The sequence below is a fragment of the Halichoeres trimaculatus genome, unplaced genomic scaffold, assembly GCF_033239565.1.
Source record: "Halichoeres trimaculatus isolate MK-OKI-2021-1 unplaced genomic scaffold, fHalTri1.1 fHalTri1_scaffold_15, whole genome shotgun sequence".
In the NCBI taxonomy this organism is placed as follows: Eukaryota; Metazoa; Chordata; class Actinopteri; order Labriformes; family Labridae; genus Halichoeres; species Halichoeres trimaculatus.
Window position 1 is genome coordinate 21,512,905 of NW_027437193.1, and position 26,885 is coordinate 21,539,789.

The window sequence follows — 26,885 nt, forward strand, 5'->3', positions numbered from 1 at the left end:
TTGAGATCAGTAGATGGACTCAAGCCAAATCTTGGAAACCTTGGCTGCATAATGGTAGTTCTTGTTTAATGTGTTGCAGATATACGGATTTCCAGGCATGGTTTGAGTTAGCACACAATGTGTTTCTTAGCTTCTTTCAGTAACAGCTTCCTCCACACACATGTTCTTCCATGTATAATTTATTTAAATTGCACGACCCTCTATTATAAACAACCGACCACCTAGGTGGCACACTCTCTCTACACACATGCACACAACATATGGTCCCCTGCATACATAATGTCTCACACATACACACACACACTCCTACATTATTAGCCTTTTGTGCTTATAAGCAAATCCATCCTCCCACATGCTGAAGTATTTCTCCCCACGCAGAGAATCCCCATGCATCAAAGCCTGTGCTTCCTCCTCCATTCAAAACATTTCGCTGAGGGCCTTTCTTTTTTGTCTACAAAGCCCCTCTGCTTATTGTCCTCAGAACCAAATAAACACAGCTGCCAATAGCTTTTAGAGACACTGATCCCATATTTGGAGCAAATACAGGAGAAACACTCAAATCCAAAACAATTTGTTCATTATTATGCTTAGGCTACTGGATCCCCAGATTCACTGAGTCGTTAAATTTGAGCCGATGGGAAACAGCTTTAAGAAGAAAAGTAAGTAGACTATAAGGAATTTTTGTGATAAATGGAGCTGACAGATGTTTGTGAAAAGGGAAGAAAAGGAGAGTTTATGTGCTTGTCATTGACTTTTACAAACCTGACAGACATATAGCCTGTGGGAGCAGCACTGCTTTTTAAACAAGACCTGAGGAGAGTTAAATGATTACAGCTTGACTGATTCTGTGTCCTCAAAACCCTCCCAGCCAATCTGACCCTCTGCTTACTTTTCCAAAAAATATTAGGAGGAGCTTCGTGTTTTGTTCCCAAACTTTGCACAACATCAGACGAGGAAGGCAGGGCAGAGCCTTCCCTCTGCGGCAAACTCACACCGTCAGCCTTCCTCTCTCTGAGTTTAGACCACCCTCTACTGTTCTCCTGGTGGACGGGGTTTAGCTTGTACCATAGCTGTACACAGGCCTTCATTTTCAATGAGAGCACAGACAGAGGGAGACCGGGAGTGAAAGGAGGAGAATGGAGAGCATGAACCTGTGTGGGAAACACATCTGATACATCGAACTGGGTCTACCCTGCACTTCCTGGACTGCTAACTGAACTCCCATACTCAGGTAAAAAGTTTCATCTTACATTTTTAAACTTTTTGTGTCATAAAAAGGATGGATTTTCACATTTTCTCGATCATCACTGAATGGGAAATTCACAAGAAGCCATAAAGATAAACTGGTGAAATGAGGTAAGATCTTGATTTAAGGGTATAAGTTATGTACTTTAGATTCCCCTGTATCCTTAAAAAACTGTGAGAGAGGAAAATGCTGAATGTGTATTACTGCATTTCACAGATGCATGTGATCATGTTCATAACCCTTACAAACCAGGTCATGAGTCATGTCGTCCCCTCACAGACAGACCTAATCAGTGGCACCATCAGAATAACTCCTGGGCTAATTGGTGCAGTTCTAAAAATCTGTGGGCCCCAAGCAAAAGCCACAACAAAGTTAGACAAAAAAAGACTCTGATTTCTCGTGTATTTGAAGTGTGCTGAAAGAAGGTTGGAAGAGAACCAAAGTGTGTTCCCTGGTATAGGCTTCTTGTGGGTTTTTGATGTCAAAGAAATCTTTTAATTGGGGGCACACTAGCAGACAGTGAGACCTCAATGGGACCACTTACAGTCAGTGGGATGACTGGCAGTGTGATCTGTTCCTCACGGTTGGGAAAACCCACCACCGCAAAGTTTGACCTGTCTGGTAGCTCGGACTGAATTAATCTAGATGGAGAGGCTGGATCTGGTCAGGTCTGGCTCTGAGCGAGGAGTAGAGGAAAATACTCTTTTTTGTAAGTCAAGAAAAAAAAACATGGCTTCTGTGGTTGAGTTGATGAAGACCAGCCGGGTGTGAACGACGGAGAGGAACCTGGCGGTAAGAACTGCCGATGAGATTCACAGCCTTGGCTGAGGAGCCTCTGTGTAAACACTGTCACTCCTGTCAGACCGGGGCCTGAGAGATTCATATTGTGTGGTTGCAGACGTGCAGAGGAGCCAATTCACTGAGACAGAGGTATTGAAGGGGGATGACCTGTGATTAAGGAAAGACAGGGAAAAGTCCTTTCTTGGTAATAATAACGGACTGACAGTGCCAAGGTGTTTCTGAGCTCTGACACATGGCCCATTTTCCTTAAAGGGCCTTTTCCCTCTGCCCCCAGATGGTTCATAAGCTGTAACAAAACAAACTGCAGCAGCTAAAAATACAGGCTTCAAGGGACCCGTGTGTGCTGCCGAACTTTCAAGCTAGTTATTAGGCACTAAAGTTGGCTTAGACGATTTCTTCGTGTCATTTTCCCGGGAAAAAATGAAAAACTTGATAGATTAAAATTCCCTTTGGACAAGCTTCTTTTCCTTTTAACAATGATAAAGGATAGCATTCTGCTTCAGCAGCAGTTTGAGTTTAGGTAATGCTCTGGGATCTGTCCAATTAAGTGTGGTCAGGACTCTTCAGTGCAACTAAACATCAAGAGGAGACCACAGGAATGACTCAAAGCCTCGGCTGTCTCTCTCTTGGACTCATTTATCTCCGCTTCTTTGGCATCTGTTAAAACCCTCTGCACATTTGTTATGATGAGCTCCTATGTGCAGTGGATCATATTGTACGCCTGTCAGAAGTGTTAGATGAAGGTTACTCAGTCTCACTGGCCGCATTCACCAGACTGCCTTCTGGTTGGATTTGGCCCCGCTGCCAAAATCAGCCTGGAATTGGCTCTCGATGAGCTCCACTTTGAGATCCAAGCCTGGCTATTGAATGTGCAAGGAGGGACCTTCACTTAGCATGCATTTTTGAACGTCACCCCTCCTCCTGTTCCACTCATTGTGCTGTCAAAACCAATAAGATCAAATGGCAAGCCTCTCTTCCAAAAATAGACTCCAGAAAACATTACTCATAAACCAGGGATTCCTGCTCCCCCTGCTGCTCCCTAAACACTTCAGTTCCTTCATGTCTTCACAGAATCTGATTTTTCTGCTTGTACCAGCTAGGTAGAAATGTCACAAGTTTAAATGAGTCAGGCCCGACCAGGACCAACTTACCTTTGGCTGACTTCAACAATTTCACTCATTACTGGCACACACAGTTTTATACCTCATTAATTGAACAATAAATCATCAGTAATTCATTCCCTTTTTATTTTTACAGGACCCTGTAGCAACGCAATTTTCCTTTGAAAGGAGCAGATCCAGGCAGTACTCTTTGCCATAATGTTAGCAGAAACCAAACAAAATAAAAAGGAGCAAGCACTAAAGAATGGTGAGAAAAACTTCACAGGTAGAAACCTCAGGCAGAACCAGACACATTTGTGAACAGCCATCTGCCACAACCAGAGACAGGCAGCGTAAACCAATTTATCCTAACAGATTAAAAAGCCCCTTTTTATATCATGAATGGCAACATTGTCTGAATTGTGCTACAAGTATGTTTCCCTTTATATCAAGTTTTTGTCACACTGTGGATTTTTCATTCACTCCAATTCTCCACACGTGCCAGGGCAGGTCCATTGAAACTGTATAGGGGAGGTTCAGAGAAGGTCTGAGCCAAAAGAGCTACAGAAATATGAAAAACAAATCCCTGCTTGCTCACCCCACGACACCTGATACAGATGTGGTCATAATGAAAGAGAAGCCATGAGGGAATGTATTGTAATCTAAGTTACGTGGTAGGCGGGTATGGCACAGGGTTTACTCCACCACACGTACCAGAAAGTGCATCTTGCCAAAGGCAGGGCTGTCTGCAGAGTTTAATGTGATTTCAGCTGTGTCTCTGCCACCGTCTGCTAGTTTTCACTTCAGATTTTCATGCCCACTTACTTCATAATCAAGTACAACCCTAGTATGGGGTCTTGACTGGAAGCATGCGGTGTGATTCCAGCAGATGCACCTTGACAATTTCGAATTTTCGGGCATGGTGCTTATGTAGGATTATATCGAGTTAGAGGGGGAAAGAAAAACATCTGGTAGGAAATTGAACAAAAAGTACAGAATAAGTGGTAACAAAGAGCAGCAGTTCTTTGGAACCACTTGGCCCAAATGAGAGAAAAATCTGCTGATAGTAATACTTGTTTTTACAGTCAGCGAAGCCAATAAAAGTGCTGTTGCCAACAATGAAATCATCCTGCAAACAAGAACTGATTATGTAGCAAAGCTTGATTATTCATAACCCCCAGCTCAATACAGAACAGTTCATCCAAGAGCTCCTTAAAACCAACGATGTGCCACGACATAGCACTTCATGTTGCCATGTTGTGACAAACAACAAACTTTCTATTTTCTTGTCAGTCCTTTGTCCTGTCAATAACTTACACCAACAATATATATAGACTTCTAGTGAGTACAGTCTTTTACAAACACACAATTTACTTCTCTTTGAGTATTGTTTGCAGAAACAAAATGCCTGGTTGTTTTAGGAAATGAATGTTCTTTATATAATATACACCAAGCTATTGTTTCTGTGAGGCAATACTGAGCAGTGTCCTGAGCTAAATGCTAAAATCACTGGAAGTGTTGACGTTTGGCTGTTCACCAGGTACAGTGTCGCCTTTGGATTAGACCATCAGCAAGAAGATTTATCACTATAAAACAGTTATTCATTGAAACCATGTGAATTAGTATGGATGATGAAAAATAGCCAAAATACCTCTATGTGGCAGTCATGGCTCAGTGGTAGAGGTGGTCATCTGTCAGACAGAAGGTTAAGGGTAAGGTCTCAGGGCTGCCTTGTAAAGAGCCTTCGCCATCAATGTGAATGTGGTGTTAATGGAATAAACAATGTTAAAGTGAATGTCTCTTTTCCAAATTCCCATACCAAACAATACATAGAGGTAATCTAGTGGGTGGAGTCTCCATTGACATCATGCTAACCAAAACACCACAAGTAATTCAAAGATAGAAGATCCTTTTAGGTTGGTTAAGTCCAATACAGGACATATTCATGTGTTTATCACTTACAGTTAAACAAGTTAAAGGATTCTTGTTTAAATGTTATTTTCTCTCTCTGTTCCTCCACTATTCTTCTATTTTAATCCAGGCTCTTTTTGTTAGTGTTAAATACATGGTTAAAATTAAACTTCTGTCCAAAAATGAACACTTAAATTATAATGATAAGAAGTCTTTGTCATGACAGATTAGATCAGGAGTGGCCAACCTGTGGCTCGCAAGCCACATGCAGCTCTTTGCTTTTGGGTGTGCAACTCTTTGATCCATTCATTATTGTTATTATGAGTAGTGGTGTACCAGTCAATCTAAATTATTGATATAATGATGTTGTGATCAGTATTAATCAATACTTGGGTGATGAGATTGATACTTAAGTTTCAGTTTCTTTTCTCAACATCGCACATATGCTCATAGCTATCTAGCTAGATACATGGATGGAACTTTGTCTTTTCTGCTGTAAAAACAGAAATTTGTCTTTGACACGGCTCCAAGTACGAAATGAAACACACTTACAAACGCCATAAATGCTGCTTTCAAAATTTGGAAGTGTATTGATTTTCATCTTATGTCCTTTCATTTATGTGTGAGAGGAAGTGTGTGTGTGTGGTGTGGCTCTTGGTCTCTGACTGGTTGGCCACCTCTGGATTAGATGTTAGAGAAAAGCTTATTTTACTTTAATGTGCAGCTCTGCATGCTTCAGGCTTCACTTCATGGGGCAGATGTGCCGTCCATCTTTTTGTTTAGCCTTGAAAACACTCCAGCTAAGAAACATCAGCTTCATTTACATTCTCCACCGGAAAAAAAATACGGTTAGCAATACATATGTGAGCCTGTTAAAAGACAGCAGCAGGAGACTAATAATCAGAAATAACAACTGAGGCATGCACAGAACATGATCAGAGATAACCTACTATCAACAGGGGGTGTCTGATTCTCATTCACCAGAAGCTCCTCTGAGCAGCTTTTACAATTGGACAAATACCGATTTCATGCTGATGATTAATCCCAGATGTAAATTCAGGGGACCAATAGGGGATCACCATTTATTCTATCCAGAGAGATGTTGGTGTATCAGTGCTCATGGAAATCCTTGAAATAGATGTTCAGGCGTTTCACTCAAAACCTCAAATCCAAACCTTATGGAGTAGCGTGAGGAAAAGTGTGGTTTTCCTAATAGTTCCATTCCCTGAAGACCAGGAATTTGTCTACAAAATGCATGGAAAAAAGTTTCTGTGTTATTTAGCTTCAGAATAATAACCAAAAAAATGATAGACAGATTGACTGTACCTTCCCTTGTGCCAATTCAGTGTCATAGCAGTGAACAGATCTGTAATGAGTCATTTAAGAGATTAATCTCTTTGTTTTGATTAAAACCTTGTTTGGTCTTGATCTCTTTTATAGGATCTTTTTATGGTTCATGCGATACAGGCAACCTGGAATACTATTCTTATCAAAATGGTCCCTTTTCTTTTAACAGAACTTGTTCACTGTTGAAGAGAGGAGGAACCATGGGGCGTGGAACATGGAGTCTATTTTTTCTGTTGTGTCTGTCTATCTGGAGCTGCAGTCAGGCCTTAACCAAGCACCCCATCCTCTCTCGGATACGAAGAGCTCCAGAGGCCACTGGAGATAACAAGAAGTGCTCCTACACCTTCCTGGTCCCTGAGCAGAAGATCACAGGACCCATCTGTGCTGCCCGCGGTTATTCAACCGACAAGGACCGAGTGACTCGTCTGGACGTGGCGGGTGTACGTGACCTCCTGTCAAAGCAGCGCAGGGAGATGGAGACCTTAAAGCTGGTGGTGGACGTAGATGGCAATCTGGTGAATGAGATGAAGCTGCTGAGGAAAGAGAGCAGGAACATGAACTCCAGAGTGACACAGCTTTACATGCAGCTGCTGCATGAGATCATCAGGAAGAGGGATAACTCTCTAGAGCTAGCACAGCTGGAGACCCGAGTCCTCAACGCTACAACTGAGTCTCTACGCCTGGCCTCCAGATATCGAGAGCTGGAGGCCAAATACTCAGCGCTGGCTGCAGTGGTGAACAACCAGTCTGTGCTGATTGGTGCATTAGAGGAGCGCTGTATGCAGGTGTACAGCCGGAGGCATGAGCAGCCACCTGTGGGACCACCACTTGTGCAGGTGGTGCCAGAAAACATTCCTGTTAATGTGCCACGTTTCACCAATGAGATTCAGAGGGACAACACACGAGGATTTGCTCGAGAAAGAGGCTCTCGCTCTGGGCCGTCACCAACAAGCGGCACCCTGGAAGTTCAGAAGCCACCAGAGAGGAACTTCAGTGCTGAAGGTAAGTAAGTCGGTGGATCATCCATCCATCCATCCATCCATCCATCCATCCATCCATCCATCCATCCATCCATCCATCCATCCATCCATCTATCCATCCATCTGCTTATTTATTTTCATTCATTTAATTGCTTTATTCTGCCACAAAATTCTAAAACATTCATGGTCAAATTTTGATTTTCAGCCAAAAGCAACAAACTGATAATCACAGAGTTAGAACGTAGCTGCAGTGGCCCTTTTGCCATTTGTTTATTTTTTTGAAAGGTTCAGGATTTGCAAACTCAGCTGGAACTTGGCTTTTCACTCAACATAGAGATCGCAACCCCAGATGGAAATAAAAATGTTGTAATGTCTCCGGTGAGGCATGGGACTTAAAGCAAAGCAAAGAAAGACCCAACCAGTGTGATTTTACTCATCAACAGAAATACCTGACACATTTAGATCGCCCTCGCCCAAAAATAATAAAGTGTGTAGGATTTCAGTGCAGCTGTGTATGAAAGTGATCCTTCACTAGACTGTTCCATTACATGTGAGACAACCAGGCTGCTATGATAGACTGCTAACCACAAAGTAAAGGCCCTTCTGGCATACTTCATCAACCAAGCGGGCTTCCTTTACATTATTATCGTTATTAACCTGGAGGGGGTACTCCACCTTAAGTAAACACATGGTGATGTGTTTTTAATTAAAAATCTTGTAATGAGAATGTTGGAACACCTTGAGAAAAAGCAGATGTTGTTCACTTAAAGGGTGGGTTCACCATTTTGTTGTTTTACCCTAAACGAAGGCGAGTAATTTTGTGTCAGAGTGACGTAATTTGCTCCTTTCTCTGCTGCTGTTCTTGGACGACATAGTAAACATCTTTGTTTAAAATGTGTTCTCCATTACTCTGTCTGCCTTTTGTGATTTCCTTTCTTGTTTACTGGTTTTTCCTGCTCATTCAGCCCTCAGACTGTGACTACCATGTCTTTCATGTAATTCATCACAGTCACATTGTGCTCCACTAATAGCAGCTGAAACTGCCCTCTAAAGCAAAAACATGGTGACTACATGCTTAGTCAAACTATAGCTTAAGAATTAGACTTACTGACTCTAGATTAACATTTTTGTTTTTCATACTTTTAAAAGAGGGGAAAACCAACAGGGAGTATTAGCTAGCTAGGCTAGTATTACAGCAACCATAGCTTCAATAAACCACTGTTAGTTTGGTTTATGTTTTTGAAGACTTTCATGTAGACATTGAGATCTGCTACAAAAACAATGGTCAATAACAAAACAATGGTCACTGCATTAAACGATAGGAAAGAAAGACAAAAAAGACAGAACAAGACAGGAAGTCTTGCTAGTTGATAAGTATTCTAGTTAAGGCGCTCTGTTCAGATCAAGCAGCCAGCAGAGGTAGGTACCAGATGTGCTCAGTTGGTCAGATTGCCTTAGAGTCCTTTGCCTGGTAGTAATGTGCAATGTAACTGGTCAATATATTTATGAATAATGTCTCGCAATGTGTTGACTGAATGTCAGGGAGTTTACGGATGTAGGCGTTTGCTGTTTTTTTTGTTGAGAAATTTAAGTTACAACCAAGGTCATTAATACATATTGACAAGAACTTGTGGGAGTTCTCAAATGACTTCATTAATTGAAGGATTAAAATGAACAGTTTCAGCCACATTTAGCCACAGACTGAACAATAAACAGACAAAGTCTCCATGATGTTACCCTTCTGTTTCCGAAACAAGGTTTTGATGTAAATCTTTGACAGAAGCTATATTGAAAATGGGGCAGGCTTTGAGTCTCCACACTAACATCTATAGGGTGGGTTGCCTGTCAGTCAATTGAGCTGTGTCTCTGACTGGGCAACTTTGTAATCTTACTATCTTACTATCTTCTGAACTGCTGTTTTATTTAATTTTATTTAAATATTTTTTTTACCAGCATGCAAATGTTTATTTCTGCTACTTAAAAGTTTTTTTTAGGTGTGGTGTGTATGTGGTTTCTGGTACTTTGTAGCAAGCCTCAAGCAGACACTCGACAAACTGCAGATTTTAGCACTTCTGCATTGCGTCATATTTTTTGACTGGAGTTTGCCAGCAGTTCCTCATGTGTCCACTTGTGGGTGGCTCCAGAAGCACAGGAAGCCACAAATACACCCCTTTAAAAGAATCCATCTCTACATTGAAATCAAACATTTTAACAGTTTCATCTACAACAACAACAGAAAACTTTGTTGGTCTAAAAAACAAGTTTCTGTCTTCTCATTCTGAGGAGGTTCCAAGGAGACTGAGGTTACAAGTTTTATATAATTTGAGGCACTGACTTGACCATAGCTGTTAGCCAGGGGGCTAACGGCCTACCCAGCTTCAAGTAGTTGTCTCTTGTCTGGCTGACCTACAGTTAAGCTGAGTTAGCATACAGAGACTGCCAACAATCGGCTTCAAAACTCAACTTTAGAAACAAATTGTTGATATAACAGGGACTTTGTTTATGTTTGGGGGTTGAGTGAAGATTCTTGGTAAACATCCAAAAAGAATTCATGCAATGGGGATGTTTAGTTATTTTAAGAAAAGGCAGATGTCTAAGTCATGGACAAAGTTGTTTATTTTTTTCTTATGTTACCTCAATGAAAGCAAATAATTTCTGGCAGCAGTGGAGTAATCTGCTCATTTGCTTCTCTACTGCTGTTGTTAAAAGGCATCTTTGCTGTGTTAGAGAAATGTGTTTGATATTAGTGTCTGCTTTTGTGATGTTTGCCCTTGTTTATATTTGTTGGTTTAACTAAGTTTGCTCTCAGACAGTGACTACATCATCTCCCATGCAGTCTGTCTCCAAAAGGGACTAAAACTGCTCACAAAGCAAAGAACAGTGGCTTTGTGCCCAATCAAATTTTAGTTAACTCTACAAACAGACTTCAGTTTAAACGCAAGCCTTGGAAGTTGAATTTAAGGGTGATATAACTGCTTTTAGCCTAACAAAGCCAGCCTGAGAGCAGTTATAGTTAACCATAGTTAAAGCTTATGCTGCCTTTTTTGTCCTAACATTCAAGTAATTTTGTTTTTGACAATATAGAAATGAGGTAGTCTATAAAACGGTGCAGCTAAAAGCTGAACTAGCAAAGTTAACCTGTTCGTAAGTTCACTCAAGACTGTCTTATTCAACATGTCCCACAGACTACCTAACCAACAGCTGACCTCCCTTGTTTTTCTTTTCTTCAGGCCCATTCAGAGACTGCCTCCATGCACAGGAAGCTGGCCACAGCACCAGCGGTATGTATCTGATCAAACCAGACGAAGCTGAGAGGCCAGTGCAGGCCTGGTGTGAACAGGACATCGACAACGGCGGCTGGACTGTGATCCAGAGCAGGAGAGATGGATCGGTTAACTTCTTTAGAAACTGGGACAACTACAAGGTGATGACACAGACACTTTCTCTGCCAGTTTTTTTTCTCTCCTCTCCTGAGCCGACCAGAATAATGTAGTCATTCGGGGTCAACAGGGTGCTGTTATATGACCCAGCTAGAGAAACCATCTGGGGTCTTTGAGACCACTTCCTTGTCTGGTATTCTTATGTTTTCATTTACGGTGAAATATAATGCACTGTCAGCAGTGCCTTTCATGAAGGTCATTTGGTTTGATATTCTCATTATGAAACAGGAGATGCCTTACTAGGTAGGTATGTTCCACAACTTAGTCTGCAGGCGTTTCTTTCCAAAACCGCTACTATGGTGCTTCCCTGGATGGATTGCTGCTTGGCTTACTAGAGCACACCATATAGACCCCATCATCAAAGCTCTGTGAGATTTAGACGGAGTATATAATGTTGCTGGCAGCCACTACCGTCCAGGTTTCCATTCAGCCACGCCAGGCTTGTGCATGTGTAACTAGAAGCTAAATTGCGCTCTTCAACATTGATTTGCCTCTGTGCTCTCCCACAAAGCCACCACATGTACGCACACACAGCAGCTGAGACAAGGCCACGGCTGAAACCCTACATCATTCATCATCTGCTGGCTCACGCAGTTAATCCACAGTCACAAACCTCAACTTTCTCCACCGAGTACAGTGTTTTGGACGCACACACTAGATGTAGATTGCTGGTGGTTATTCAAAACTAAGGGAGCAGCCATTAGGCCAGATCCAAGAGATCTGTGAGGTTTGAGTGAGAAACCAGAATCTGGAGATGGATGCTTATTTTCCTACATAAAGTCTTAAACATGTCACTGTTTGTCATTTCAGAGACAGTGAGGCATTCTTTTGACATAGTGTTTAGTTTCTTTTGAAGTTCTGTTGTTCATCCATGATCCAAAACGTCATCATAAAGGAAATTCCCATTTGTTCTGTCACCATCTCACTGACTCATTCACATGATGGTTTTTGTTTCTAAACAATTCTCATGAGTCTAAACTTCTTAGGCTAAACATTCTGTATTTCCCCCCAAACCCTGAACGTAACCGCCCTTTTTTTCCTCCTTTGACTCAGAGTGGCTTTGGCAACATAGACGGGGAGTACTGGCTTGGTCTGGAAGCCATCTACAACCTGGGGAGACAGGGAGACTACAAGCTTCTGGTTGAGCTGGAGGACTGGATGGATAAGAAGGTGTATGCTCAGTACAACAGCTTCCATCTGGAGCCTGAGAGCGAGGGTTTCCGTCTACGTCTGGGTATCTACCAGGGCAACGCTGGAGACTCCCTCAGCAGCCACAACGGAAAACAGTTCACAACTCTAGATCGAGACAAGGACGGTTTCACAGGTACGAGAACAGGGGGTCCCTTTGTCCTGATCTACCAAACGTTACCTAAAAGCCTATTCGACTCAGGGTGTCTAATTCTGATGAATAATCACAGCTTCCTCTTCTGGCTTTTGTGATATTTGTGATGGTTGACAACAGTCTGATTAGCTGCCCTTGTTTAAGACTCACTGATATTAAAATACTACTTGACTTTTTTAATGTGAAATATGCACTGTGAACAACTAGCCATATGAACTTAAAGTAGGGTACTTTACTTTTTTATTCTTTATAGCGTCCCTCTAGAACCCTATAGTAGCCTTATATGATTTACAGGTTAAACAAATCATTTCTTTCTCACTGCTCTTTTGGAAAACTCTTATTTTTCCCTTTGTCTGAAACATTTTATTTGAGTTACCTGCTCCCCAGACCCCCTTCCCTCTGATTGGCTGGCCCTTTGGAGGCCTGTTTAGGGTGGAGCTATGGACAGACCTTGGTGTTTGAGGCCCACCCCTCCAATGTGTCAGAAACCATTTAGGGGATCCTTAAGGGATGACCTCATCATTTGAGCAAGTTTTGTAAAGATCTTGTGCTATTTTTAGAAAAGACCATTTGGAGCCGTTTAGCTCCTCTTTGAAAAAACTTGTCCCGGCTGCTGGGAAAGATGAGATAAATTTGTTTCAGTTAAAAAATATATTCTTTTTTTGGTCTTGTACTTGATGACTTAATTTTTTACAGTTACTTTATGTTGTTCTGTCAACAGTAACTAAAGCAGCATCTTTAGATAAGAACATCTCAGTGCTTTACTTTTATTTCAGGTCAAAAAGTTAGTTGGACAATATTACATGACCAAAAACATTAAGCATTGAGCCATGACAACAATATACTAACGTCTAGTTTCACTGACCACTTGTTTTTATAGCATGCCTTTCAAATGCCAAGTGGTCTTATTTTCTGTTATGGCTGCAACCAGAAGACGTTTCAGTGGTTTAGCTACAATGTGCAAATGACATGATTTAAAAAAACAAAAACATATTCATTTTTACTTTTAATTGAAGCTAATTGTCTCTCTCACTTTCTCCACGACAGGTAACTGTGCCCATTTCCACAAAGGAGGCTGGTGGTACAATGCTTGCGGCCAAACCAATCTAAATGGTGTCTGGTACACTGGAGGCGTCTACCGCAGCAAATTTCAAGATGGGATCTTCTGGGCTGACTACGGTGGAGGCTTCTATTCCATGAAGGCTGTCCGAATGTTGATCCGGCCCATAGACTGAGGAGGTCCTGTATACCGGGCTGGTCCAGGAGCAGCTATGGTGGTCGGGGCAAACCTAAACCTCATTAACCTCAATAGTGACTTGAACTGCCTCTTTAACAGACAGAGTCTGTGTGAAGATTTGTTGTTTTACATCGTAATATAAGCACACATAGAGGGAATTAGGGTACATTTTTATTTATATCTGCCTTACGACTCTTATCCATCAAACACACTTTAAATTGAAGGGAAGTAAAATATGATTGTGTTTTAGTATAAAAATACAAGATGTGTGCCTTATTAAGAAAACACAGTTTTCCTCATAATAAGGTCACCTGGGAAGAGGAGGCGCCACTCCTCACAGAACTTCATGGGTATGAATTTCATTTATGAGCTTTAGTCTCATGGGATCTATAAGCAGCTCTGTTAACCTCGCCAAAATAAACGTTGGGTCGGGGACACTTGTATATGGTTTTTAACTTTCTTTTTTTGTTACTGTTGCTTAAAGATACAGTTTATACAAGTTCATGTAGGCATTTAGAGAATACAACATTTTCAGAGGTTTTAGGTTTGAACATTTGTTTTATGATAATTACGCAAAGAAGGTCAGGATCTTTCTTTTTCTCCTGACACTTAAAATGACCTTTGAGGTGTATGTTTAAGTACTCTGTGTGGGTACAGATGGCCTGAAATGATAATTTATGTGTATAATTAACTTATCATAACATTGAAAGGGCCAGGTGTCCTGAGGGAACAGTAAATGATCCTACAGAAAAATAGAACTAATTTCCTCCACTGTATATGTGACAATCATTCTTTAAGTGTGCCTGCACGGATGGAAATTGCTGTTAAATGTTTTTCTCATTGGACTGTTGATTAAATTTCAGTACGTTTCTGGGAAAAACAAGCATGTTGAGTTGGAAAAAAAGATGTTTGAGTGGTTTTCGAGCACGAAAAGTATGCCGACCGAGCGGGTCGAGAGTTATAAGCTATGGGACTGACAACGAGAAACACATTGCTGGAAGTCAGACAGGATGGAGAAAGAGGAGGAGAGAAGGGAGGGAAAGCATGGGATGAACTGGGGTGGAACTCGTCCAAATTTCCATCTTATTTCCCCTCCTCTTCCTTTTCAATACATAGAAATTTACATTCTTTCCACACAAAAGTGCTTTGACTGTATGTTTTTATAAAAATACTTCCACTGAAAAAGTCACGGGTGCCTGCACTTTTTAATCACATGGAAAGAAAGAAGCATCTTAGTGGGGAAACCATCCCAGAGGAGAGGGGAGTCGGGGTTTGGTGTGGTGGGTCTGCTTTGAACAACAACGCTGCATCCAGCAGGCTTTATGTCTGCGACAAAAATAGACCCTCATACTGTTTTTACTCTGACCACAGCAGCCCTCACACCCATCTCTTTAAAAATGATTTTAAAGGACCTAACAGAAAACCAGGATACCAGTTGAACCCATCTGGACATGAAAACATGTTTACGAACATGTAAAAAAGCTGGGTCTAATAAAAACTGCACTTGAATGTTAAAAAATACAGCAATAAAAGCTGAAGCCACTGAGTCACAATACTTGGCAGGACAATATTACACAACAGACTGTTAATAAATGAGAATGTTTAGGGTCACACCAGGGGACATCCTTGTTTATTCAGATCCAAAGGCCTCCTGCACCGTTCACCAAGTCATAATGAGTGCATGACTGGTTGGTTCTGAGACTTTGATTACATGCACATTCCAAATCTGTGGAAGTGCGTCACGAAGAGGAAGCAGATACTCTAAGTCTTTTTGAAAGGAGACGCTAGATACCTTTCCTCTTGGAATTATGAAGTAGTTCAGTGTAGAGTGTTTTCTGAAATGTTGGCAGCTGGTTGTGCTTTATGTTGGCGTGATAAAGTTGCTGGGATACAGATACATAAATTGCAGAGACATCCTGTTTCATGTGGTGACACATTTCTGTGGCTGACTCAGTGAGAGCTAGTCATCAAATCAAGTCTCATCACAAACTAAACTACTTTTTCCTGTCTGTTTACTGTCTGCTGCTTTCACCAACCAACAAAGCAGGAAGAAAGTATTTTCACCTTAAAGTTCTTTAAAAAAACTTTTGATTTGGAACAATTATTGCACCCTGTATAGACAAAACAGTTTATCTCCCCTGCCTTTCTCCTTTCTGATCTTGTCCTGCAAAGTGTTTCAAATTTCTTCCTTTATTACAGTAGAACATATCAACCTGTGAGTTTCTTCACCAGATAAAATTTGAATCTGTCTATTTTATCATACCTAGTTTTTTTTTTTTTTATTAGTAAATATGTCAGAAAGGAAAGCCAAGGAGAGATGCAATTTAAAATAATAACAATAATAATAATTATAATTATATATATATATATATATATATATATATATATATATATATATATATATATATATATATATATATATATATATATATATATATATATAAATTGCATCTCTACTTGGCTTTCCTGTTTGACATATTTACTATTCATAAAAAAACAACATAAAAACCATAACTATCAATTATCATTAAACCAGATGTAAAACCACAATTTTGATGTCTAATAGTGTCTAATGTAAAAGAAACAGGAAAAAAAGGAGGACTTGAACACAATGCAGCCTAATAATATCTTCATATCACCACAGCAAATGGATGTGAGAAACATTTCCACGTGGTTCCCCCCTTTTTTAAAAGTTTGACCACAGCTTTTCTGAGATAAATGGGGAGACAGAGTTTTTGACCTATACTTCAGCCAATCACCCAGGGAAGCAGTTTTTTGTGGTGACCTTACTACCACTTTCAGTGTCTATGTTTCACATTTTGGTACAAAATCTTTGCATGACATTAGCATTTAAAAGATGCACAACATGAGAGACTAATTTGGTTGTATGAAAACTTGCTAACTCTATGAAAAGGTCACGTTTCACTGAATTGATGCCCCACTGAGGGAACAGGTTCTTAAACTATACAGCCTCCATCCTGTCACAAGCCAGCATCCTAAACATTGAGCCTGAACACGCCACAGAGTGCCAGTGTGGGATGCTCTGTTACCACAGACGCTGTGACTCAAGTCTTCCAACTCCTCTGCCCACCACACACTGAACCCTTACATTTTAAACAGCCTCGTGGGGCCATGGAAATGCATGTTAAACCCACAAAACACAAACTATTGCACAGTCAGATGTTGGAACAGAGAAGGTGACATCTTTGGCTCCAGTGAGGGGACCACACTCAGGCTTGTACAACCTTGAATGCCTGTCTCGAGATGGTTGATTGCTGCTGCCGTGTGGTCCTCCACGAACCACTGCAGGTTGAAGAGGTGAAAGCTCTTTTTGTCACCATGTTAAGCTCCACTGTCTTTGAGTTAAACCACCAAAATGGCACAGAGGCTCGGAAGATTTCTGGAAGAATCTGGCTGTACGGCTGTTTGCTGAAAGACATCTGCAGCTGGCAGAGAGTCCGTGAGAGTGACTCATTAACCCTCCAAAGCTCAGTTAGTGTCAACCGGCAAATCACCGGACAGGATGTGGAGCTGTTTTCTCTGAAAATAAGCACCATGACCAATTTGTGCCTCAACCGGGACGGTTAAACAGCCCCTTAAGTTGGTCCACTCCTAAGTGCCCTTTTGATTTAAAGCTTAGCAGACACTTGTTTAAGATGGAAGATCATTTGGAGGGATCTGGGAAGGCTCACTAAGCTTCAGACAGCTGCAGTTTCCACTCTCTCTTATTAGACTAAAACGCACAGAGGAGAGATATTTCTCTAAGCACACAGAGGAGTGCAGGGATTGGGAAAATCAGATTTATCTTAATGAGTTTTATTTTATGACAGAAAGAGGTCAGCTTGAGCATTGTAACTCAAAAATATCAAACAAAGGAACACTTGAGCTCTTCCAAGGGTGCTTCTTGAGCTTTTCAGAAGCAAGGTCTGTTAGATACATCTCTTAGTGACCAGAAATTCATATGGTTTTCATTGTACATGTAGCTGGCATGAAAAGTTTGTTTGTTCAAGACTCAGACCTTGAAACCTCCTTATCAAGTGGATCTAGTTGGAGAAGACGCATGACCTTAAAACACTGTGGAGTCAGCATTAGTCACTGAACTGGAGGTCTCACTAATAGTTCACAGTATGACGGTTAGCTGTATGTACTCTGGATATAAGGTTTCACTTATTGTGATGAATGCTGTGAGTCATGGAGGTCTGTGGAAAGCTTCATGACCGCCTGAGGAGACAGAACCAAAGGAGTGATGGCCCTGACTGCTCGACTGTTTTTTTTTCACCGTAGTTTAAACAATGAAAAACAAAAAGGCCTCCCAGTCTAAACCTGCTGAAGAGAGGCAGGAGCCAAGAAGCCACAGAGGACAACATAAGGAACCACAGACATATTTAACATTCAGTCCAGTGGCAAAACTAATAAAATAAATTGAGTATTGTCATCAAGGTTTTACCCTGCAAAGACCTGAACCAAATCAAAATACCGATATGTTTTTTTTTTTTTTTTTTTTGGTAAATATGACAGCAGAGCCATAAGGATATTATTTACAGCAATAGAAATGAGGTTCATCCAGAGTTTATCCACCTACAAACATTACCTGAAATTTTCTTGTTCTAGTCATCTGTTTGGTCTGTAGGAAACAAAATGTAGACTGAACAAGTCATGAACAAACAGGCAGTTAGCCTACATACTAACCAAATTTACACAGGTGCGTCTTTGTTTTTGAAATAAAAAGATATCGGATTGGAATACATTTTTTTTGTTCAAGACAACTCTTGAACGGATACAATGAGACAGTTATGCAGCGCTATGGTTCGAAATATGACAACAAGCAAATGTTGCAATTTTGTACCGTAGTTTAGTAGCCATCTATATTTAGTGCAACTCACAGCCAAGCAGAGCTATCGTAACCTCACTCTTCATTTTATTGAGACTCTCTAGTTTGAACAGACCACTGCAGAATAACTGCTGACTGTGGGTTGGAATGAACATTATCACAAACAGCTTAACCCATGTTTTAGCCATTAGCCCGTGGTGTTTAGCTTTCTTCTGCTCCTCTGTCCTTTTTCTGTCAGACAGTTCAGATCCAGTGTCCACCATCACAACAAATTTATTTCCAGAAATCGTTTTTCAGCAGAGAAAAACACAGATCTCTCGTCTCACTACGTAACTTCGTCAATCCGGTCCTGCTTGATCAGTAAGCTGAGAAGTATCAATTTGAAATAACCTAAAATGGCACTGATGGTGGTGGTGATGATGGATTACAATCAGGCATATATGGAAAGAGAAGGGAGACTTTTTCAAGATCACTTAGGACATGGTCACACTCGCCAACCTCGGCACAGTTTACTCCATGCATGAGCACAAGCACACGGACACGTATGTGATCCATGATGTATGATCGCGGCATCTCTCCATAATCATTTGAAACAAAGCGGGGGTGTTAGAGGGATGTGCCAGACCGAAACAACTTACCATAAGTATAAAAGACCCTGAAAGTTAGAGCAGCCTAGTAAAGTTTGGTTCATATTGGAGTAGTATGACCGCTTGCCATACTCTACAGCAGGGGGAAGAGCGCTGCAGGCGGGCAATCGTGCTTAAGCCAAGCGACAATCTCCAGTCTAAGTATAGGAGACAATGTGGAAAGTGCTAAAATCTACTGTTTCACGAGTGTCCACTTGAGGCTGGCTCCTGAAGAACCGGAAGTCACATACACACCAAGCTAAAAAAAAAAAACGTTTTCAAGGCAGAAATTAACCTATCTACAGCCTGCTTCAAAAAAACATCTCCTGTCTGAGTCACTAATTTCACTATCGGCACACGCTGTATGGGGGGTGATTTTTTTTGTTTAACTCTGCCGTTCAGAAGATAGTAAGATTGCTAGCTTGCCCAATCAGAGGCACAGCTCAGGGTCACGTGACCAACAGGTGCCCTATAGCTGTACGCGGAGTCCTTTCCACTACCAATATGGTCGCTATAGTCAATGTGCTTCAGAAGGTCTTAATTTGTGCATCTTATTTTTTAAACTCTTCTTATGTCGTTTTTGTATTTTAGCCTTTATGCTAACATGAGCCTAAGGCCTGTTAGCACTTCATATTTTAGCTGTCTGTTAAGATTTGTACAGAGATAACAGAGGTAGCTTTTTAGCTGACATTAAAGTGGAAAGTGGATTTTTTTTCATCTCACATTTTGCTTGGAAGAATCAAAAACATTTTTAAAGGGTATTCACCAAAAAAAAAAAAAAAAGCATTTGGATCAAAAAGTAGGACTTAGGTCTCGATTTTAACCGAGCCGACACATGGACAGACCAAAGGAATTAAAGTCCTGTAGAATCCGGTTCTAAATATGCTTCAAAAATGATGGATAGATTTTTTCCATCATGCCTGAGTAGAATTTGTAACTCTAAATTATTGGACAGGAAATACACAGTCTGAACCCTTCCTTTAGCCATAGTTCACATTTTATCTGTTGCACTAAGTAGGTACAGATGTGAAAACTTTTGAATGGAGAAAGAATTTAGCGGTTAAAGTGGGACATGATTCAACTTTTTTCTTAATGACAGCTTTTCCCAATTTTTAAAACAAAGATTCTGGCTCCTGTTTTGTGCTGGATGAAGCTGAGCTTGTTAAATGTGGGATATCTAGGGTAGTGAGAAGGGAAAAAAACAGTCCCTCTTACTTCAATTGTGCTGAGCAGTAAAAAGTTTCAAAATCATTAAAATAAACATTTTGTTGCAGCCTCACCCCTTTTCACTGTTTACATTCTTGGTACCCATCAGAATCACACATCCACAGTGCAACCATGTTTCAGGAGTCCAAGTTGCAGTTCGATAAAAACACAGTTATAGATTTAAAACAAACTTAGAGAAAAGAAAAAGAAAAAAGCAGTGCAAACACTTGCTGATTCACAATGAAAATTTTCATGTGTTTTTCTTTTGGTTAAAAATGAGTCATGACCTTACTACCTACATGTGTGATGACATTTAATCAAAACAGAGAACTTCCATTGGTTGAAATGCTATCTTTGCTCAACAACTCTACATTGAGATAAGATAACACATATTTGAATTGGGCTTTGAAAAAATTGTTGTAAAAATGTTAAGTTAGCCTACCATCTAGTGGCAGCTAAGTTTTACTACAGGATGTTTGGTGCCAACCATAGACTACAAAGGACTGGATAAATTGGAAATGAGAGGTGTTTGTTATTTCTGAATATTACATCAATAAGTGAATTGAACAGATTTCTCTATCACTTTTCATTGAAATAATGTGACCCATATAGAAAATGAATAAAAATAAATAAAGTGACAATTATAAAATGGAGGGAAAGGGAGTCAGTGTAACAGTACAAAGTTATCTAAATTAGTTCATAATAGAACAGTATCAATCAATAATAAAAAATACTCAGTGAAGATATTCAAACTATTGCATATAATGAAAAAATAGGTTATATAATCCAAATATGAAAAAAAGGTTTTGCTTGAAAACTATTGACATTGTATGGCATGACATGATATTTTTTTGTTCCTGAATTTTGGATGCCCATTTCCGCTAGTAAGCAAGTAAATAGATGCATATTTTTTAGGAAAATATAAAGTTTGAAATAATGAAATAAATTTTAAAAAGTTATAGTAATAAGATACTTTCTCGTGTATCATGAGATCCTATGTCATTATTATCATGGTATCTCATTTTTATCCATAGAAAATGTTTCTTCTGGGTCAAAAAAAAGGCTCAATAAGTCACTCAAATTTAAATACTTGAAGATTCATTGGCCAGCTTAGATAAAAGTCTAGCTTATCAATATTATTGCAAAGAAATAAAAATTCTTTAGAGGGATAGTTCTACTTTTGTTTTGTTCAAAATCCTGGTCTCATCAAATTACCTGAATAACACCCATCAACCCTTGTTTGGTTTTGCAACATTTAGTGATTACTAGCTTGAATATGCTTTAGCAGTTTGGTTTTGGTAATAATGATAACAATGTTGTTTACCAGTGGCCTCGAATTTATTATTCAGGGAAATTACATCCTGTATTTTATTCTATTGTTTGTCTCGTGAATTTCCTCAATGCTGTATCGTAGCTTATCGATCAAAACAGATGTGGAGAAAATGGCAGATGAAATGGAACAAGTTACTGACCTGGTTTACAGAATCTAATAGTCATGTTTCTTTCAAATTACTTTAGTACTTATTTGCAAATATACGTTATCGTAGTTATTTGCTTTTTGTATGTCATGTTTGTCTGTCCTCTTGATTGGCGTAAATTAGTGCCCCTTTCTTTCGTTTTAAACTAATTTCTTTACTTGAGTTTGAAAAGGTGAGGGGGCAGGGGAGTGGGGCGCTCACCAGGTGTCGCTGGATGATGACGTCTGGTACCGCTCCATGAACGCGATGGCTGCTCATGCTAGCGAGTTGGAGGTTGCAAAGAAGAATTTAACTGATGCTATCGGTGATAATGTCAAGCAGTGAGTTAAATTGTGTTTTTACAACTGTTTTGTTTGTGGTGATATTTTAGTTTTTCTATTTCTTGCCGTCTACCGCTTGCACTCTACAGCTACGTGAGGATGAGAAGCTTGCACATGCTAATGTTTGCTGCATCTCCCCTTAGCAACAGTTAGCCATCCATGAGCTAATATTTTTTTTTACTTTTATTTTTATTGATAAAAATGGGCTCTTGTAGTAGGAAGAGATATATATAACCAATATAAATGTTGGTTGTTTGAATGATATATTTTGTGATGTTTTGCTCTTAGCTGCGGTTAAAATGAAAATAATTAAAAAACAAAAGTATTGAGTGAGCTCTTACCTAATGGAGTGAAGTTTGCTGTCCATGCTCTGTGTACTGTCTGTCCACACAGTTACTGGGCGAATCTAAAGCTTTGGTTTAAACAAAAGATCAGCAAAGAGGAGTTTGACGTCGAGGCACGTCGTCTGTTAGCACAGGAGAATGGTAAGTGGAGATAAACACTGTTCTTCATGTTGTATAATGCTACTCGAAGAGCCTTTGCTCATCTTGGATTTCCTCTCCTCCCCTCTCTGCAGTTCATGTTCACAATGATTTCCTCCTGGCCATCCTCACACGCTGTCAGATAATTGTCTCCACACCAGGTACATTTTTTAAATTATAAGTATGATGTGAAACTGTCATAATCTTATAATCTTTTTTTGAAGCTGTCTTGTTTAAAATGTTTAAAGAATGTGCCTGTGGTTACTTAACTCGTTGTTTTATTAATTAGGTAGTGTGATTAATATTACAGAAAATGAGGAGCCATTGACTGTATGCAACCATCCAAAAGTTCTTTGGTTTGTTTTATGATACAGATTTTAAGGGATTTATTTTTTGACAAAAGAAAAGATGAAAATTGCTCTGTTTGAAGACTGGTTATCCCTGGGTGACATATAAACATGTTAATTGATCATTTCTTAACAGCAAACCAGAAGCTGTTTATTTTGAAAACTTTATCAACTAAAATCAAATTTCTTTAAGATGGCGCCTCCATTTTTGTTTTATGTAAATATCTTGTGTTGTGTGTTTGGGTTCTGGAGAGGGTGCAGGGCCACTACAGTGGCAAGGGGGCGTCACTTCAAAGCCTGGAAAACCAAAAGGAAAGAAGAAATGTTCCTCCAGACAGAAATTTGATGTGAGTTACCATTCTTAAGTTACCTCAACAGATCCTTGCCATGTACAGGTTAACCGCACATTAAATTTTATTTTTTTTTAGATAAATCTTCAAAATGAAATGTTGGGTAAATGTTAGTTTTAAGATTATCTGAATTCAGAGAGCCACCAGATGATAGCTGTGTTTTTGTCCTGTATGGTCCTCAGCATCGTTTCCAGCCTCAGAACCCTCTGAGCGCAGCCCAGCCTTTCAGCCCTCGAGAAATAGGTGCAGGAGGAGGAGGAGGTGAGGAGGAGGAGCTGCGTCTCAGTGCTCACACTCTGCTGCTGCCCACACGGGGTCAGCTGGAGGCCCGCATGATGGTAACGGCCTTTGAGCTGGGTCTGGATAACATCACAGAAGATTCTGTCAACACCATGATCCATGCTGTTGAGGTGTGTACCTACTGGCCAATAGGTCAATATTCAGGTCAATTCAGCCTAAAATCAAACACTTGAATAATTATCTTTAAAGGGCATTACAATTTGTGCCACATATGATAGCCTCTGTCAGAGTTTCCAGGGCAGTACTATGGTCTGTCTTTTTCTAAGTATCACCTTGAAAACATGATAACTGCGTTAAAAAGGATATAAGTGATGTGTGGTTGGTAACGATTAAAATATATATTTTTTGAATCCTTAAAACTGAACAAGTAACTTCATGTAGTCAGTTTTTATGCGAAAAATTCAGATATTTAAACTCTGAAAAGAAATAACAGACATGAAATTCAAACAAACGGGCTGATTTTAACAGCCCATTTTCAGCAGGAGAAAAGTGAAACCAAAACCATCCCCATTACAGTTGTAATGTACAATTTACTTTTATTTGCAGTTTGGACACATTTAAAGGACACAATGTTCATTTATGTATTCTAAAGTTGAGTTAACTTAACATTAAGGGTTTATTATGTCATAGCCAAATGTGATGAGCAGTAACTTCAGGAGGACAGTGAGGTTTAAATTTTTATAATATCAGTGCAGAGGCTTCACCAGAGGGATTTATTTTGAATGCTTCATTACAAGATTCAGGGTTTTTCTTTTCCTGGTTACTTTTTTCTTTTGAGACTTTCAAGATGTATCTTGCTGTTTTGTTCCTCCCAGCTGTAAATATGACTGACAGCTGCATTTACCCAGTCTGGCTTGCTGCTCTGATTTTGTTTAGCACCACCTGAAAGATGTCCTGACTGCTGTAATCACAAGAAGGAAGGCCTATCGTCTACGAGACGGTCATTTCCCATATGCCTTTGGAAGTGATGTCACGCCGCAGCCCTATCTGAAGAACAGCCTGGCTGCTTATCACAGTGTTACTGAATGGTAGGGACAGCTCTGTTACAGTGTGTTACGCTACTGTTGTGTTTGAAGGTTTGATATGTCAGAAAACAGTTGTGTATTTTGAGTGTTATTCAACCTTCCTTATGATCGTTTGTTTCATGGTACCATTTCACATCTATAGTGATACTTTTCTCTTTTCTCCATCAGTCCCCCTCCCAGTGCTTCCCTCGCCGCTGGCCCACCACCTCAGGTGTCTCCTGATGAAGCCGAGCAACAAGCTGTTCATTTATTGGCTTGTTCTGCAGACATGCTTCCTGCACCTCTTCCTCCAATCAGCATGTTTGATCTTCTTGAGGCTTTACAGGTAACAAAAATGAGCACTTGTACATCCCTTTGTCTTCCATTACACAAAAAGCATGTGCTGACCAAGTTTTAAAACCTGAGAGGGGTTGGATTTGAATGCGATTGATCCCAGTCTGTCTTTGTCTTTACCTTTTAAAAGAACTGATTAAATTCAAAAGCCATGAAGCCATGTAGCCACATACAATTTCCAGTTTTGACATTTGATTTGTTTTCATTGAACAATTTCCTATTATACAAAGGATTCAAATAAATTACATTTTTTTCTTTTTGTTTCAACTTTTGACACTGCATGCTTGACTTTGAGTTGGCATGGGTTTTTTTGGGGTCATCATACCAAACTGCCTCAACTACTCTATTTGCTTTCGTCCCTGGATTATTAATAATTAGTATGTCTGTCCTGTTTGTCTTTCAACTGAAGCTTAATGGTTAAAAATCTTTCTGATAAATATTTCTGGTGTAGGTTCACCACAGTGTGATGCCCTCCCACACCATGTACGCTTTAAACATGGAGCGCATCCTCACACGCCTTTGGCACCCGAGCCATGAAGAACTGGAGCAGGACCATGTGCACCGTCAGCGCCTCGCTGCCAAAGAAGGCGTCCTCGCCAGCTGAGAAACACTGACACAGAACTGTGAGCCTTGGGTATCATCACCAAACAGACATTAAGGAATGCCTATGAGGAAATGCTTTTTCAGAAAAACTGTGGACCTTTTCTTATGAAGGATAAATAGTTTCCTCCTTCCATAAATGGGGAAAAAAGTAGAACATTAACCGATGGAAAAAAAACAATCGGACCAGGGTCGCAGACTCTGCTTCTAACAAAAACTAGCTAACTATCACCTGAGCTGATTCATTTTTGGAATTCAACAAAGAGTTTTATTTTCTAATGTTTCTGGTGTTAAAAGTGAGATGTCAGCAGCCACAAACACGAGTCAAACAAGAGTGTAAATGTGTGGTTGTGTGTGGCTAACACCTTACACAGAAAAACAACACCAAAAAAAAAACTAGCAGGCCATCATGATCATGCAGTTAGATCTACATGTTAAGCATCCAACCCTGATGTATGACTTACAGGTGTGTTCACATAACATGACTATTTAGATCTCCCCTGCTTCAGATAATCCTCATTTTCCTTCGGTGAATTCTGCAGCTGCCCTTACTAAGATTCCTTTATTCACTTTGCAAAGTAGTACTTAATCTTGACAGTGTGCCTTAAGTGTTTACTGTCCTGCTTACACCTGTTGAACTCTGCAGTAAAAGAAAAACTTTGGAAAAATATGTTTGATTGGAGATAGTGTATTATCTACAACAGAGCTACATTGCTGTTTCTTTTCAGAGATCTTTTATTTTGTCATTATGATTTATCCTTTGGATCATTTTCAATATTCTGAGCAGTCTCTCTGACTCAGAGTATTATGAATCCCAATCTGACCTCCAGTCCTGAACTGTGTTTAGGATTATGGGTCAAAATAACTCCCTTAAAAGCACGATAGCATACATGATAAAAGTTGAATTGTCATGTAGTAGGGTGTCTTGAGATTTCTCGGTTACAACGTTTTTACTAAATTTCATCTTCCTCTGGTGTGTACTCTGCTAACTCAGCGCAAATAATGATTGATTAGACAGAAATGGATCCCCCTTAACAGATCCCAAATTAAAAGGTCCGATCAAGCCTTAGCTGTTCATGGGAGGCGCAATGATATAGAGGGCAGCTGTCCTGTAGATTTCAAAGACCCCGCACAACCATAGTAAAGCCTTACAGGATTGTTGAGTTATTCCCTACAAACTTGTTAGATGTCTGGTTTAAAGCCAATAAGTGTCTGGTATGAGTGGTCCAAAATGTGTGTACAGATGTGTAAATATAAAGGATTTTTTAAAGTCTCTGCTCTGCTATAGCTGTTTGCCAAGTTGTTGGCCCACAGAATCCCCTTCGGGTTGAGATGTGTAAACTTGTTCTGTATTTTTGTACACAAGGCTTATTTGTAAGTTATAGTAGTTCAAAAATAAAGCTTTTTTGTACATGTTTGTGGCAATTACAATTACCCTTCAATCGAAACGCACCAACTAAGCTAAGGAAATGTGTCTGATATTAATTCCTACTCTTAAATGTCTGAGACAAATAATGTGATTCACATTTTTGTTAGATTTAGGTAATTACAGTTGATTGAATTAGATTTTATGTAGACCAGGT

General features: G+C 39.9%; 3 protein-coding genes across 4 annotated transcripts in view; 2 read left to right on the forward strand and 1 right to left on the reverse strand.

The window, feature by feature from the left end:
• The window catches only part of LOC141804148 (protein zyg-11 homolog), a 32,478-nt gene extending 10,113 nt beyond the window's left edge, over window positions 1–22,365 (reverse strand). Inside the window, exon 1 of the mRNA XM_074688457.1 lies at window positions 22,207–22,365. The gene's annotated coding sequence lies outside the window, so the exon portion shown is untranslated. The remainder of the gene's footprint in view (window positions 1–22,206) is intronic.
• LOC141804149 (angiopoietin-related protein 1-like) lies at window positions 950–15,016 on the forward strand. Its single transcript, XM_074688458.1, has 5 exons — window positions 950–1,231; window positions 6,575–7,407; window positions 10,616–10,809; window positions 11,879–12,149; window positions 13,215–15,016. Exons 2-5 carry the CDS (start codon window positions 6,606–6,608, stop codon window positions 13,400–13,402), a joined length of 1,455 nt encoding a protein of 484 aa, XP_074544559.1. The 5' UTR covers window positions 950–1,231; window positions 6,575–6,605; the 3' UTR covers window positions 13,403–15,016.
• On the forward strand, window positions 21,726–26,719 carry tada1 (transcriptional adaptor 1). 2 transcript variants are annotated; one of them, XM_074688460.1, is made up of 8 exons: window positions 21,726–21,865; window positions 22,259–22,350; window positions 22,443–22,508; window positions 22,947–23,041; window positions 23,227–23,454; window positions 24,221–24,372; window positions 24,538–24,694; window positions 25,154–26,719. In XM_074688460.1, exons 1-8 carry the CDS (start codon window positions 21,783–21,785, stop codon window positions 25,304–25,306), a joined length of 1,026 nt encoding a protein of 341 aa, XP_074544561.1. In that variant the 5' UTR covers window positions 21,726–21,782; the 3' UTR covers window positions 25,307–26,719. The 2 variants fall into 2 exon arrangements, with proteins under 2 accessions (XP_074544561.1, XP_074544560.1); XM_074688459.1 differs by having other exon boundaries at window positions 22,443–22,507; window positions 22,937–23,041.
• Window positions 26,720–26,885: the final 166 nt, after the last annotated feature.